The sequence below is a fragment of the Mesoplodon densirostris genome, chromosome 11 (genome assembly GCF_025265405.1).
Source record: "Mesoplodon densirostris isolate mMesDen1 chromosome 11, mMesDen1 primary haplotype, whole genome shotgun sequence".
Taxonomy (NCBI): Eukaryota; Metazoa; Chordata; class Mammalia; order Artiodactyla; family Ziphiidae; genus Mesoplodon; species Mesoplodon densirostris.
In genome coordinates this window covers 54,147,692-54,160,517 of record NC_082671.1, presented here as the reverse complement: position 1 = coordinate 54,160,517, position 12,826 = coordinate 54,147,692, and the positions used below count along the sequence as shown (strand labels likewise).

At 34.7% G+C, this 12,826-nt stretch overlaps 1 protein-coding gene across 3 annotated transcripts in view; it reads right to left on the bottom strand.

Annotated features, from left to right (window-relative positions):
* NELL2 (neural EGFL like 2) overlaps positions 1–12,826 on the bottom strand; it is a 458,505-nt gene that overhangs the window by 218,010 nt on the left and 227,669 nt on the right. For all 3 annotated transcript variants that reach the window (XM_060111915.1, XM_060111916.1, XM_060111917.1), the window contains one exon: positions 8,452–8,580. In XM_060111915.1, the coding sequence (XP_059967898.1) occupies positions 8,452–8,580 (129 nt within the window). The remainder of the gene's footprint in view (positions 1–8,451; positions 8,581–12,826) is intronic.

Genomic DNA, 12,826 nt, shown 5'->3' with positions numbered 1-12,826 from the left:
ACACATAACACACATGGGAATCCCCATAAGGTTAACAGCTGATCTTTCAGCAGAAACTCTGCAAGTCAGAAGGGAGTGGTAGGACCGGGTAGGACCTATTTAAGTGATGAAGGAGAAAAACCTACAACCAAGATTACTCTACCGAGCAAGGATCTCATTCAGATTTGATGGAGAAATTAAAATCTTTACAGACAAGCAAAAGCTAAGACAATTCAGCACCACCAAACCAGCTCTACAACAAATGCTAAAGGAACTTCTCGAGGCAGGAAACACAAGAGAAGGAAAAGACCTACAATAACAAACCCAATAAAATTAAGAAAATGATAATAGGAACATACATATCTATAATTACCTTAAATATAAATGGATTAAATGCTCAAACCAAAAGACACAGACTGGCTGAATGACTACAAAAACAAGACCCGTGTATATGCTGTCTACAAGAGACCCACTTCAGACCTAGGGACATATACAGACTAAAAGTGAGGGGATAGAAAAAGATATTCCATGCAAATGGAAATCAAAAGAAAGCTGGAGTCGCAATTCTCATATCAGACAAAATAAACTTTAAAATAAAGAATGTTACAAGAGACAAAGAAGGACACTACATAATGATTATGGGGTATCAATCCAAGAAGAAGATATAAGAATTGTAAATATTTATGCAACCAACACAGGAGTACCTCAAAAAATAAGGCAAATTTTAACAGCCATAAAAGGGTAAATCAACAGTAACATAATAATAATAGGGGACGTTAACACTGCACTTTCATCGATGGACAGATCATACAAAATGAAAATAAATAAGGAAACACAAGCTTTAAATGATACATTAAACAAGATGGACTTAACTGATATACATAGGACATTCCATCCAAAAGCAACAGAATACACATTCTTCTCAAGTGCTCATGGAACATTCTGCAGGATAGGTCATATCTTGGGTCACAAATCAAGCCTCAGTAAATTTAGGAAAATTGAAATCGTATCAAGTATCTTTACAGACCACAACGCTATGAGACCAGATATCAATTACAGGAATATATGTGTAAAAAAATACAAACACATGGAGGCTAAACAGTACACTACTTAATAACCAAGAGATCACTGAAGAAATCAAAGAGGAAATCAAAAAATACCTAGAAACAAATCACAATGAAAACACGATGACCCAACACATATGGGATGCAGCAAAAACAGTTCTAAGAGGGAAGTTTACAGCAATACAATCCTATGTTAAGAAACAAGAAACATCTCAAATAAACCACCTAACCTTACACCTAAAGCAATTAGAGAAATAAGAACAAAAAACTCCAAAGTTAACAGAAGGAAAGAAATCATAAAGATCTGAGCAGAAATAAATGAAAAAGAAATGAAGGAAATGAGAGCAAAGATAAATAAAACTAAAAGCTGGTTCTTTAAGAAGATAAACAAAATCGATAAACCATTAGCCAGACTCATCAAGAAAAAAAGGGAGAAGACTCATATCAATAGAATTAGAAATGGAAAAAGAGAAGTAACAACTGACACTGCAGAAATTAAAGGAGCATGAGAGATTACTACATGCCAATAAAATGGAAAATATGGAAGAAATGGACAAATTCTTAGTAATGCACAAGCTTCCAAGACTGAAACAGGAAGAAAGAGAAAATATGAACAGAACAATCACAAGCACTGAAATTGAAACTATGATTTCAAATCTTCCAACAAACAAAAGCCCAGGACCAGATGGCTTCACAGGTGAATTCCATCAAACATTTAGAGAAGAGCTAACACCTATCCTTCTCAAACTCTTCCAAAATATAGCAGAGGGAGGGACACTCCCAAACTCATTCTACGAGGCCACCATCATCCTGATACCAAAACCAGACAAAGATTTCACAAAGAAAGAAAACTACAGGCCAATATCACTGATGAACATAGATGCAAAACTCCTCAACAAAATACTAGCAAACAGAATCCAAAGGCACATTAAAAGGATCATACACCATGATCAAGTAGGTTTTGTCTCAGGAATGCAAGGATTCTTCAGTATACACAAATCAACCAACGTGATACACCATATTAACAATCTGAAGGAGAAAAACCATATGATCATCTCAAGTGATGCAGAGAAAGCTCTCAAGAAAATTCAACACCCATTTATGATAAAAACCCTCCAGAAAGTAGGCATAGAAGGAACTTTCCTCAACATAATAAAGGCCATATATGAGAAACCCACAGCCAACATCGTCCACAATGGTGAAAAACTGAAACCATTTCCACTAACACCAGAAACAAGACAAGGTTGCCCACTCCCACCACTATTATTCAACATAGTTTTGGAAGTTTTAGCCACAGCAATCAGAGAAGACAAAGAAATAAAAGGAATCCAAATCAGAAAAGAAGAAGTAAAGATGTCACTGTTTGAAGATGACATGATACTATACATAGAGAATCCTAAAGATGCTACCAAAAAATGACTAGAGCTAATCAATGAATTGGGTAAAGTAGCAGGATACAAAATTAATGAACAGAAATCTCTTGCATTCCTATACACTAATGATGAAAAATCTGAAAGAGAAATTAAGAAAACACTCCCATTTACCATTGCAACAAAAAGAATAAAATATCTAGGAATAAACCTACCTAAGGACACAGAAGACGTGTGTGCAGAAAATTATAAGACACTGATGAAAGAAATTAAAGATGATACAAATAGATGGAGAGGTATACCATGTTCTTGGATTGGAAGAATCAACATTGTGAAAATGACTCTACTACCCAAAGCAATCTACAGATTCAATGCAATCCCTATCAAACTACCACTGGCATTTTTCACAGAACTAGAACAAAAATTTCACTATTTGTATGGAAACATAAAAGACCATGAATAGCCAAAGCAATTTTGAGAAAGAAAAATGGAGCTGGAGGAATCAGGCTCCCTGACTTCAGACTATACTACAAAGTGACAGTAATCAAGATAGTATGGTAGTGGCACAAAAATAGAAATATAGATCAGTGGAACAGGATAGAAAGCCCAGAAATGAACCCAAGCACATATGGTCACATTATCTTTGATAAAGGAGGCAAGAATATACAGTAGAGAAAAGACAACCTCTTCAGTAAGTGGTGCTGGGAAAACTGGACAGCTACATGGAAAAGAATGAAATTAGAACACTCCCTAACACCATACACAATAATGACCTCAAAATGGATTAAAGACCTAAATGTAAGGCCAGACACTATCAAACTCTTAGAGGAAAACATAGGCAGAACACTCTATGACATAAATCACAGCAAGATCCTTTTGGACCCACCTCCTAGAGAAATGGAAATAAAAACAAAAATAAACAAATGGGATCTAACGAAACTTCAAAGCTTTTACACAGTAAAGGAAACCATAAACAAGACAAAAAGACAACCCTCAGAATGGGAGCAAATATTTGCAAATGAAGCAACTGACAAAGGATTAATCTCCAAAATTTACAGCAGCTCATGCAGCTCAATACCAAAAAAACAAACAACCCAATCCAAAAATGGGCAGAACACCTAAATAGATATTTCTCCAAAGAAGATATACAGATTGCCAACAAACACAGGGAAGAATGCTCAACATCATTAATCATTAGAGAAATGCAAATCAAAACTACAATGAGATATCATCTCACAGCAGTCAGAATGGCTATTATCAAAAAATCCACAAATAATAAATGCTGGAGAGGGTGTGGAGAAAAAGGAACCCTCTTGCACTGTTGGAGGGAATGTAAATTGATACAGCCAGTATGAAGAACAATATGGAGGTTCCATAAAAAACTAAAAATAGAACTACCATACGACTGAGCAATCCCACTCCTGGGCATATACCCTGAGAAAACCATAATTCAAAAACAGTCATGTACGACAATGTTCATTGCAGCTCTATTTACAATAGCCAGGACATGGAAGCAACCTAAGTGTCCATCAACAGATAAATGGGTAAAGATGTGACACATATATACAATGGAATATTACTCAGCCATAAAAAGAAACAAAATTGAGTTATTTGTAGTGATGTGGATGGACTCAGAGTGTGTCATACAGAGTGAAGTAAGTCAGAAAGAGAAAAACAAATACCGCATGCTTACACATATATATGGAATGTAAAAAAAAAAAAAAAGGTCATGAAGAACCTAGGGGCGAGACAGGTATAAAGACACAGACCTACTAGAGAATGGACTTGAGGATATGGGGAGGGGGAAGGGTAAGGGACAAAGTGAGAGAGTGGCATGGACATATATACACACCAAACGTAAAATAAATAGCTAGTGCGAAGCAGCGGCATAGCACAGGGAGATCAGTTAGGTGCTTTGTGACCACCTAGAGGGGTGGGATAGGGAGGGTGGGAGGGAGAGAAATGCAAGAGGGAAGAGATATGGGGACATATGTATATGTATAACTGATTCACTTTGTTATAAAGCAGAAACTAACACACCATTGTAAAGCAATTATACTCCAATAAAGATGTTAAAAAAAAAAAAGAGAAAGCCCAGAATTAAAACCAAACTTATGTGGTCAATTAATCTATGAAAAGGGAGGCAAGAATATACAAAGGGGAAGGATAGCCTCTTCAATATGTGGTGTTGGGAAAACTGGACAGCTACATGCAAAAGAATCAAACTGACTACTTTCTCACATCATATAAAAATAAACTCAAAATGGATTAAAGATTTAAATGTAATACGTGAAATCATAAAACTCCTAGAAGAAAACATAGGCTGTACACTCTTTGACATCAGTGTTTGAAATAATTTTTTGGATCTGTCTTCTTAGGCAAGAGAAAGAAAAGCAAAAACATACAAATGGGACTGCATCAAACTAAAAAGCTTTTGCAGAGCAAAGGAAACTATCAACAAAACAAAAGGCAGCCTACTTATGGGAGAAGATATTTTCAAATGATATATCTAATGAGATGAGAGGTTCATATCCAAAATATACAAAGAACTTATAACAACATCAAGAAAACTAACAACCTGATTAAAAAATGGGCAAAGGGTCTGAATAGACATTTTTCTAAAGAAGACATACATATGACCAAGACGCACAAGAAAAGATGCTCAACATCATGAGTCATCAGGGAAATGCAAATCAAAACTAAAATGAAATATCACCTCACACCTGTTAGAATGGCTATCATCAAAAAGACAACATATAACAAGTGTTGGCAAGGGTGTGGATAAAAGGGAATTCTTGTGCACTGTTGGTGGGAATCTAAATTGATATAGTCACTATGGATGACAGTATGGAGGCTCCTCAAAAAATTAAAAATAGAGCTACCATAAGATCCATCAATTCCACTTCTGGGTATTTTTCTAAAGAAAACAAAAACACTAATTCAAAAAGATATATGCACCCCTATGTTCATTGCAGCATTATTCAAAATAGCTGAGATATGAAAGCACCCTAAGGGCCCATCGATAGATGAAAGGATATATAAGATGTGGTATATATATACAATGGAATATTACTCTGACATAAAAAGAATGAAATCTGGCATTTGTGAGAACATGGATGGACCAAGAGGGTATTATGCTAATTGAAATAAGTCAGACAAAGAAAGAGAAATGCTATATAATTTCACTTATATGTCAAATCTAAAAAACAAAGCAAATGAACAAATATAATGAAAGAGAAACAGACTCATATAAACAGAGAACAAACTGGTGGGTGCCATAGGGGAAGGGGGTTGGTGGATTAGTGAAATAGGTGAGGGATATTTAGAGGTACAAACCTCAAGTTATAAAATAAATAAGTCTTGGGATGTAACATAAAGCATAGGTAATACAGTCAATAATATCGTAATAACTTTATATTGTGACAGATGGTAACTAGACTTATCATGCTGATCATTTTGTAATGCATCCAAATATCAAATTACTATGTTGTACATCTGAAACTAATATAGTATGTAAGTCAATTACATTTCAATAAAAAATTCTTAGCAACAATAAAACAAAATGGAAAAGAAAATCAAATTTGATCAGAATACTGCAGAATCTGTTAACATGAATAACAAAAGATACACTAGAAGTACTCATGTATAAAAAATTCAAGATCCCTATAATAAACCAACAAGTTTTTCCATTATTTTAACTTTTGAAGATTACTTCCTTAAATGAAAAATAAATAACATGAGGAAATTTACAAACCATTTTCCAGTATGATCCATTCAGAATAGAAAACAGCTGCCAATTTGCACTACAGATAAATGTGTAGATAAAAACACAGATCTAGTCTTTACAATTAAATCAATTTTCAACAGGTTATATTGATAAATAATCTAAATTTCTGGCCTCTTGCCTTGAACTCTTTCCTGTCTCAATAAATGGCAACATCATCCATGTGCTGCTCAAAATCAAAACCCTGACTCCCATTTATCACTCTTTAATTCTCCTCTACAGTAAATTATCTGCAAGCATTGTGGGCTCTACTTCCAAAACATACGTAAATATGCTCCTTCTCTTTCTCTCTCTTACCACTCTCTTAATTCAGGCCATCAACAGCTTTGCTTAGGCTTCTGCAATAGCCTTCCAACTGGTCTTCCTGTTTGCACTTCTGTTCTTCTGACCACATCCAACCCCAGAGTTCATCTAACACCTTGCAGCCAGAGCTACCTTTTTTGATACAAGTCTGTACATATCACTCCCCTACTAGATGAATCTAAAATACTTACAGTCTCCCTACATTACCTGGCCCCTACCTAATTCTCCAATTGCATCTTAACTGACTCATCTGCTCCATCACATTATCCTTCTTTCTGTTTCTAGAACATCCAAGCTAGTTACCACTAAGGGTCTATCTACTTGTTATTCCTTCTAGTTGGAATGCTCTGTTGCAGATCTTTCCATGTTACTTCCTTATCATCAAGTCTCAATTCAACTGTCAATCCCCTTCCAACCCCAAGCCCAGAGGCTTTCCTTGACCGTCTCATTTAAATTAATCCCCAATCAATTTCTATCACATCATCCTGCTTAACTTTCTTCCTCCTATTTATTACTACCTTAAATTGCCTTCTCTACTCTAAGTTACCCACTTATTCTCTGTCTTCTCCCTTGAATATTAGCTCCTGAGCACTGGAACCTTATCAGTCTTATTCACCATTTACTACCCAGTGCCTAGAAAAGTGCTTGGTACACAGTAGGTGCTCACTAAATATTTATTACAAGAGTGAATATACTTAACAACAACAAAAAGCAGCTCAAAATATGAATAATTATCATAAGATTAAGATTCAAAAAGAGGTATTGTATGAATTTATATCATGTGATTTCATGTTACACACATTAACAGTATCAGTGGAACTTATTACATATTAGAGATCCCAAATATTAATGAAAAATACATTATTTTACTAAGTTACTTTAAATTCATTTCTAATATAAAACCTTTCAAAATGAGGAATTTTAAATCTACTTATGAATGGGGAAGGGAAGCTATATGTCTTTCTTTTGGCAAAAATAGAATGGTCTCTTTAGGACTGCATCAGAAGCATTTAAAGGAATATGCTGAGGGAAAAAAAGGTCAATTTAAAAAGTGAATACCAATTTTTAAGGCAGAGAAAATCTATTGAAACCCGAGGGAAACAAAAGAAATTGGTTTCCCAAGGGCCAGTAAATCATTATGTAGCTAAACACAATCTCTAAGGACTGATGGTACATTCTTGACATCTGGAAAGGGTAAGTCCAAAACTGTCCAAGTGCCCAAATACCACCATATTAGTGTTCTTACTTGAAAGACCCACTAGCTAGTCACACAATTAATGAGAATGATTCAAATGTGTGCCTTGGGGAAATTATAAATTACTACATCTCATGGACTTCTAGGGTCTTCCCGAACAGTCAGAGCCACAGAATTTGTGAATGCCAGGGGCCTCATCACTGTATTTGGACTGTTTCAATGAGACAATAAACTACCTGGGATATTAGTTAAGATTTTTAAAATAATTAGGAAATTATTTTCTCCACTGGAGCTATTTACTAAATACCACAGAGCATGAATAAAACCACTGAGATTACAGACAGTAGCAAACAAAAATGGTGCTGGGCACTTTATGTTCCTGTTAATTGACTGTCTTTGTTATACAACACTGTCGGAAAAAATTTGACTACAATTATAACTGCAAGCCACAGTAATCATGTCAATGTATGAACTACCTGAATATCTAATTATGAAAAAAAGAAGGCAATTTCACAGTGGAAGCATTGTCCTAATTCAAGAAACCCAGCCATATTAACTGGTTAGTCTGACATGTAGCAGATAGCTGAAAAACTTTAATTTGAAAGATAATTATTTTTAGCTGATTAATATGCTTCAGATTAACTTCACTGCTTTTAATGGGCCCATCAACTTGACGACCTGGGAAATTAATAAATTTTGCATGCAGTAATCCTAGGAAATTTATACAGCCAAGCTACACATCATTACAAGGATTACCTTCACAGTAGGCATTGTCCTCTCGAAGAGCCCTAAAACCATCTCGACAGCTACAAACGGCCCTGTCATTCAGATTTCTGCAGACAGAATTCTCCATGCAGTTATGCCTTTCAGAACAAAAGTCATAACCTACAAGAAAAAAGAAACTTATTAGGGTAAATAAAAGCGTAACAAAGCAAATAAACTTTGTCTCCTTAAATTCTTTCTTTGATTTAGAAGCTATATTTCTCTAAACGATTAAGTTGATATCTTCATCCAATGTTTATAGGACCATATGCTATGTATACTAAAAAGTTTTTGAGTGTGTTTAACTCAATTAATTCCTTCTTGAAGTCTCCTCTATTTCTGAATTTATAAATGCTATCTCTCGTCCCTAATATTCCAATTACAGTCCTCCAAATATTGGAAACAAAGAAAGATTCTTGGAGTACAAAATGAAGATTTACAATATAGAAGACAACACAGTGAGGAAGGAAAGTGATCTGAGAATTAGTGATTGAACACTGTCAATAACTATGAGTAATACAGACCAAGCCAGATGAGATGTGCACATTATGTATTTAAGAAATGAAACAGACAACTTGGCATCCTTAAAAAACCCCACAAAACTCTAAACGTGTAAAAAAAATCACATCACTTTAACCTAATTTTCTCAGGAAATCTTCAAGACAAAGTATGTCCACTCAAAAGAAAAATAAAGTTTTTATGAATTATAAAGATTTCACAGATTCCAGAGTCTTTATGTAGAGGAAAGAAAAATGGAACATTTCATAAACAGTGACACCAATCATGTGTAATTTCTCAAATCTCTTTTTCCTGTGTGAATCCCTGTTCAAAGATCATCTAAGATGCTGAAATAAAAAGCTGGAACACTGGAATCCACATTTAATGGAAATTATATGATTATACATCATTCAAACAATTTTCAAATTGCTTGATGCATAAATTTTCTGTCTAGTTTTACATTATCTAATGAATTACTTTTTCACCATGTATAAAAGAAAAGAGGTCCAGAAGAATACATTTCATGTAGCTCAGAATAAACTCATCTGCTTACATGCAAGAAAAGATTTTTACTTGAGCAAGTCATGAAGATGTAAGTTCTACACTCATCTTATTTGTTATCAAATTACCATACAGTGCTGTGATTCAGTGAAAGGGTGAACTAAGCTATACCACAGCCAAAAGGTATACTCTGGTTCAGCACAATGGTTGATGTCCATTCCAATTGGTTTGTGCCCATAATGACTATGTTGAATATTGACCCAGAGTTAAAACAAATCTCCCATGAAATGCAACTACAATGTATAGTAAAATAGTGATGGTACAATTTAATAAGCCTTAGGAAGGGTAAGGCTCTCAAAATACAGTGATGCATTTAAAAAGGATAGGAAAAATCAAAAGAATTAGTGATTTCTACAGAAATAAAATAAAATAGAACAGAGTGTATGAAGATTGGAAAAATATATAGTCAATAACAGCACTGAAATCACTTGACAACTTTTCTTGACAAGATTCTTCACAATCTAAATTCTCATGATTAAGGCTGAAAATTTAGAAGTAAAAGGTTCACTCTTAAGGAAAGGAAAAGTTAAAAATGTTTTCTCCTTGGGTCTTTTTATTTCTTTCTTTAAGTAGCTAAATTGAGACCATATTTCTTAAAATGTATTCCAGTGTCTTTTTACAATGCCTGACGAGGCATAATTTCAGCTAAAAAGTCATCCTCATTCTCTATACCAATAGCTCAGCACATCATCAACCTAAAATGAAAATGTTCAAAAAAATCACTTTATATTTATTCTAAATTAAAACAATGTTACTAAAAAAAACCTGGCCCACTCCTTAAGATACACAGAGAATTAAGAGACCATGTTTTAACACAGCGCTAAATCTGCAGAAGTTTACCTGTAATGCTTCAAACAACTTTTAGAGAGCAGTGACTAAGAACAGGAACTGTTCCTGACGCAATTTTACTTTTCTTTCGTAAGTTTATATTTTTCAAAACTATCTTTCAACACTTCATTTTGATGCCATAAGCATCATTATGTCTATGCCATAAGCCTCCTCTATTACAATCCATTTCCCGTCTGTATAAATAATGGTAAGACCCCCTCATCTCAGCATCAAATATCATGCACATGCTCACCATGCAGTGTTTAATTGCTGCAATAATTTTCTAACTATAAGATAACAGTATGATTCTACTTTTCATTGTTTTAGGTTCAGTTAGGGAGTACTTCACTTTTCATCAGATGAGATTTTTAAGTTAACCTGGAGACTTGAAAACTGAAAATTTTGTCAAATACTAATTTACTCTAAACAATGTCAGATAGCTATTTTGACTTAGTCTCTCAACAAATAAGTTGATTGAATCTATTGGTTGTTTTACTGCTTAGATTCAAAAATGCCAAGGTTAAAATGTTAACTACTGATGGTTAGAAAATTCAGACTCAGTTAAAGGGGCTTGTTTCCAATCTATAGGGAAGAACTTCAAAAAAAGTCAGAGTATGGGTTGGCAATAAACCATAGTCCTACCACCATTATAGCCACATTCCTACTCATCTGTGCTTGGTTTCTGGAGTTGAAAGACCTGGATTTACATCTGATCTCTACCACTTACTGGCTGTGTAAATTACTAGTTGTGTAAGTTAATTAACCTTTCTAAACCTTCAGCTTTTCTCACCTGTAAAATTAGGATAATATCTACCTTGCAAAAGGTTCAAATGAGATCATCTATGTAAAAGTGCAACAGTATAGCATTTTTTTAATAATTAAAGCAGTTAGAGTATTACTAACAAGCCATAAACCAAATGTGTTGAGATACCTATCATAGGAGAAAATTCAAATATTTGCTATAAATGGATAGATTAATGACCTAATACAATCAGGTCTTTCTTTTATTTCCTCCTTTGGGTTTTAACCTCAAGGATACCAAGTTTTCTATTCCTTTTAAGCTTTCCAAATTTACATGAGATTCTTTCATTAAGTGTACTAGATCTTTCTATAATATTAAGCATTTCTCTATGACTGAGGATACAAAAGGGTAAGGAAGGGTCGGATACAAAAGATTATGCATAAGAACAATATAAATAAATGTTATTCATAATAACCAGGAGAAAGAGAATGCAATAGTTTTGAGGTGAATATTTGTTGGTTTTGCCTTACAGGTGTCTATTCCTCCTTTTTGTGGAAAAAAAACATTACAAAACAAAAACCTAGTCATACCTGGGATGAACTCTTCACCTCTACTGTTAGCCTAGGTGCTTACAGGAAAATGGACTACACTGACCACTGGTTAAGGCCACACCAATCAATGCATCCCACTGGCTTGGACATAGTAATTTCTTCAGGTCTGAGCAAATGATGCAGTTCAGGTTAATGCAGATAATTGAAACTCAATTCTGGGACCTTTGTTCAACTCTTCCACCTACTTGAGTATCATAATAACATGAGCATAAGAATGTCAGGGAACACACAGAGTCTGAAAATAAAGCCACCTCAGAGGAGACAAACAGAAAGATGCATCTAAGCAAAGGGGCGAGATTTGAGAACTGAGTCAAGCCACTCACTGGGGCCATGTATTCCACTGTTTGCTTAAGTCAGTTGGATTGGATGTTCTATCACTTGTACCTGAAATAATACTAACTGATATCAGTATCGTCTGCAAGATGATGGATAATTCTGATTTTTCCCAAAAGGTAGTTCACGTGCATGGATGAACATTTAAAAAAACAGTACTGATAGCAATGGAATTATTTAAATGTGATAAAAAAAATACATGAATCTAACAAATAATCCCATTATTTCATGGATACTACTGCTTAGGAATAAAACTAAATTTTCACAAAATGAGTTGACTAACAGTAGACATTAAAACATTAACTAAATAATGTTATTTGTGGTACACAGATAACAAGAATCATGAAGATGTAATTGAATGATGTGGGAAACTATGAATTGTCCAGAAGTTGGGTGCAAACAAACCCACTCAGCCATATGCACACGGTGCCTCTATCACTTCTAATTGTAAGGCACGACAAAGTCAATGCTAAATTAAAGTTGGGCATCCAGTGAATAGGACTTGTGGTCTGTAAGCAGAGAAAGGGGTGGCCAAGGGAGGAGAAGAAGAATGGGAAGGGCTGAGATACAAAAACATATAGTTTCACGTTATTTCTGCACCTTTCTAAGTCAAAGTCCTCACTGTATCATGAAGTCTCTGTCGTATTGTAATTTGTCATAATCTTCCTTGAAAGAGCTCTCAAATATGAGAAAAGTGAAAAGAACATTCCTGCTACACTGTTCCTGAGCTGCTACAACGGAAGACAGCAGGGTACCTAGAAAACAGCCCTGGCGGATTTGACTTGGTGCCTAGAAA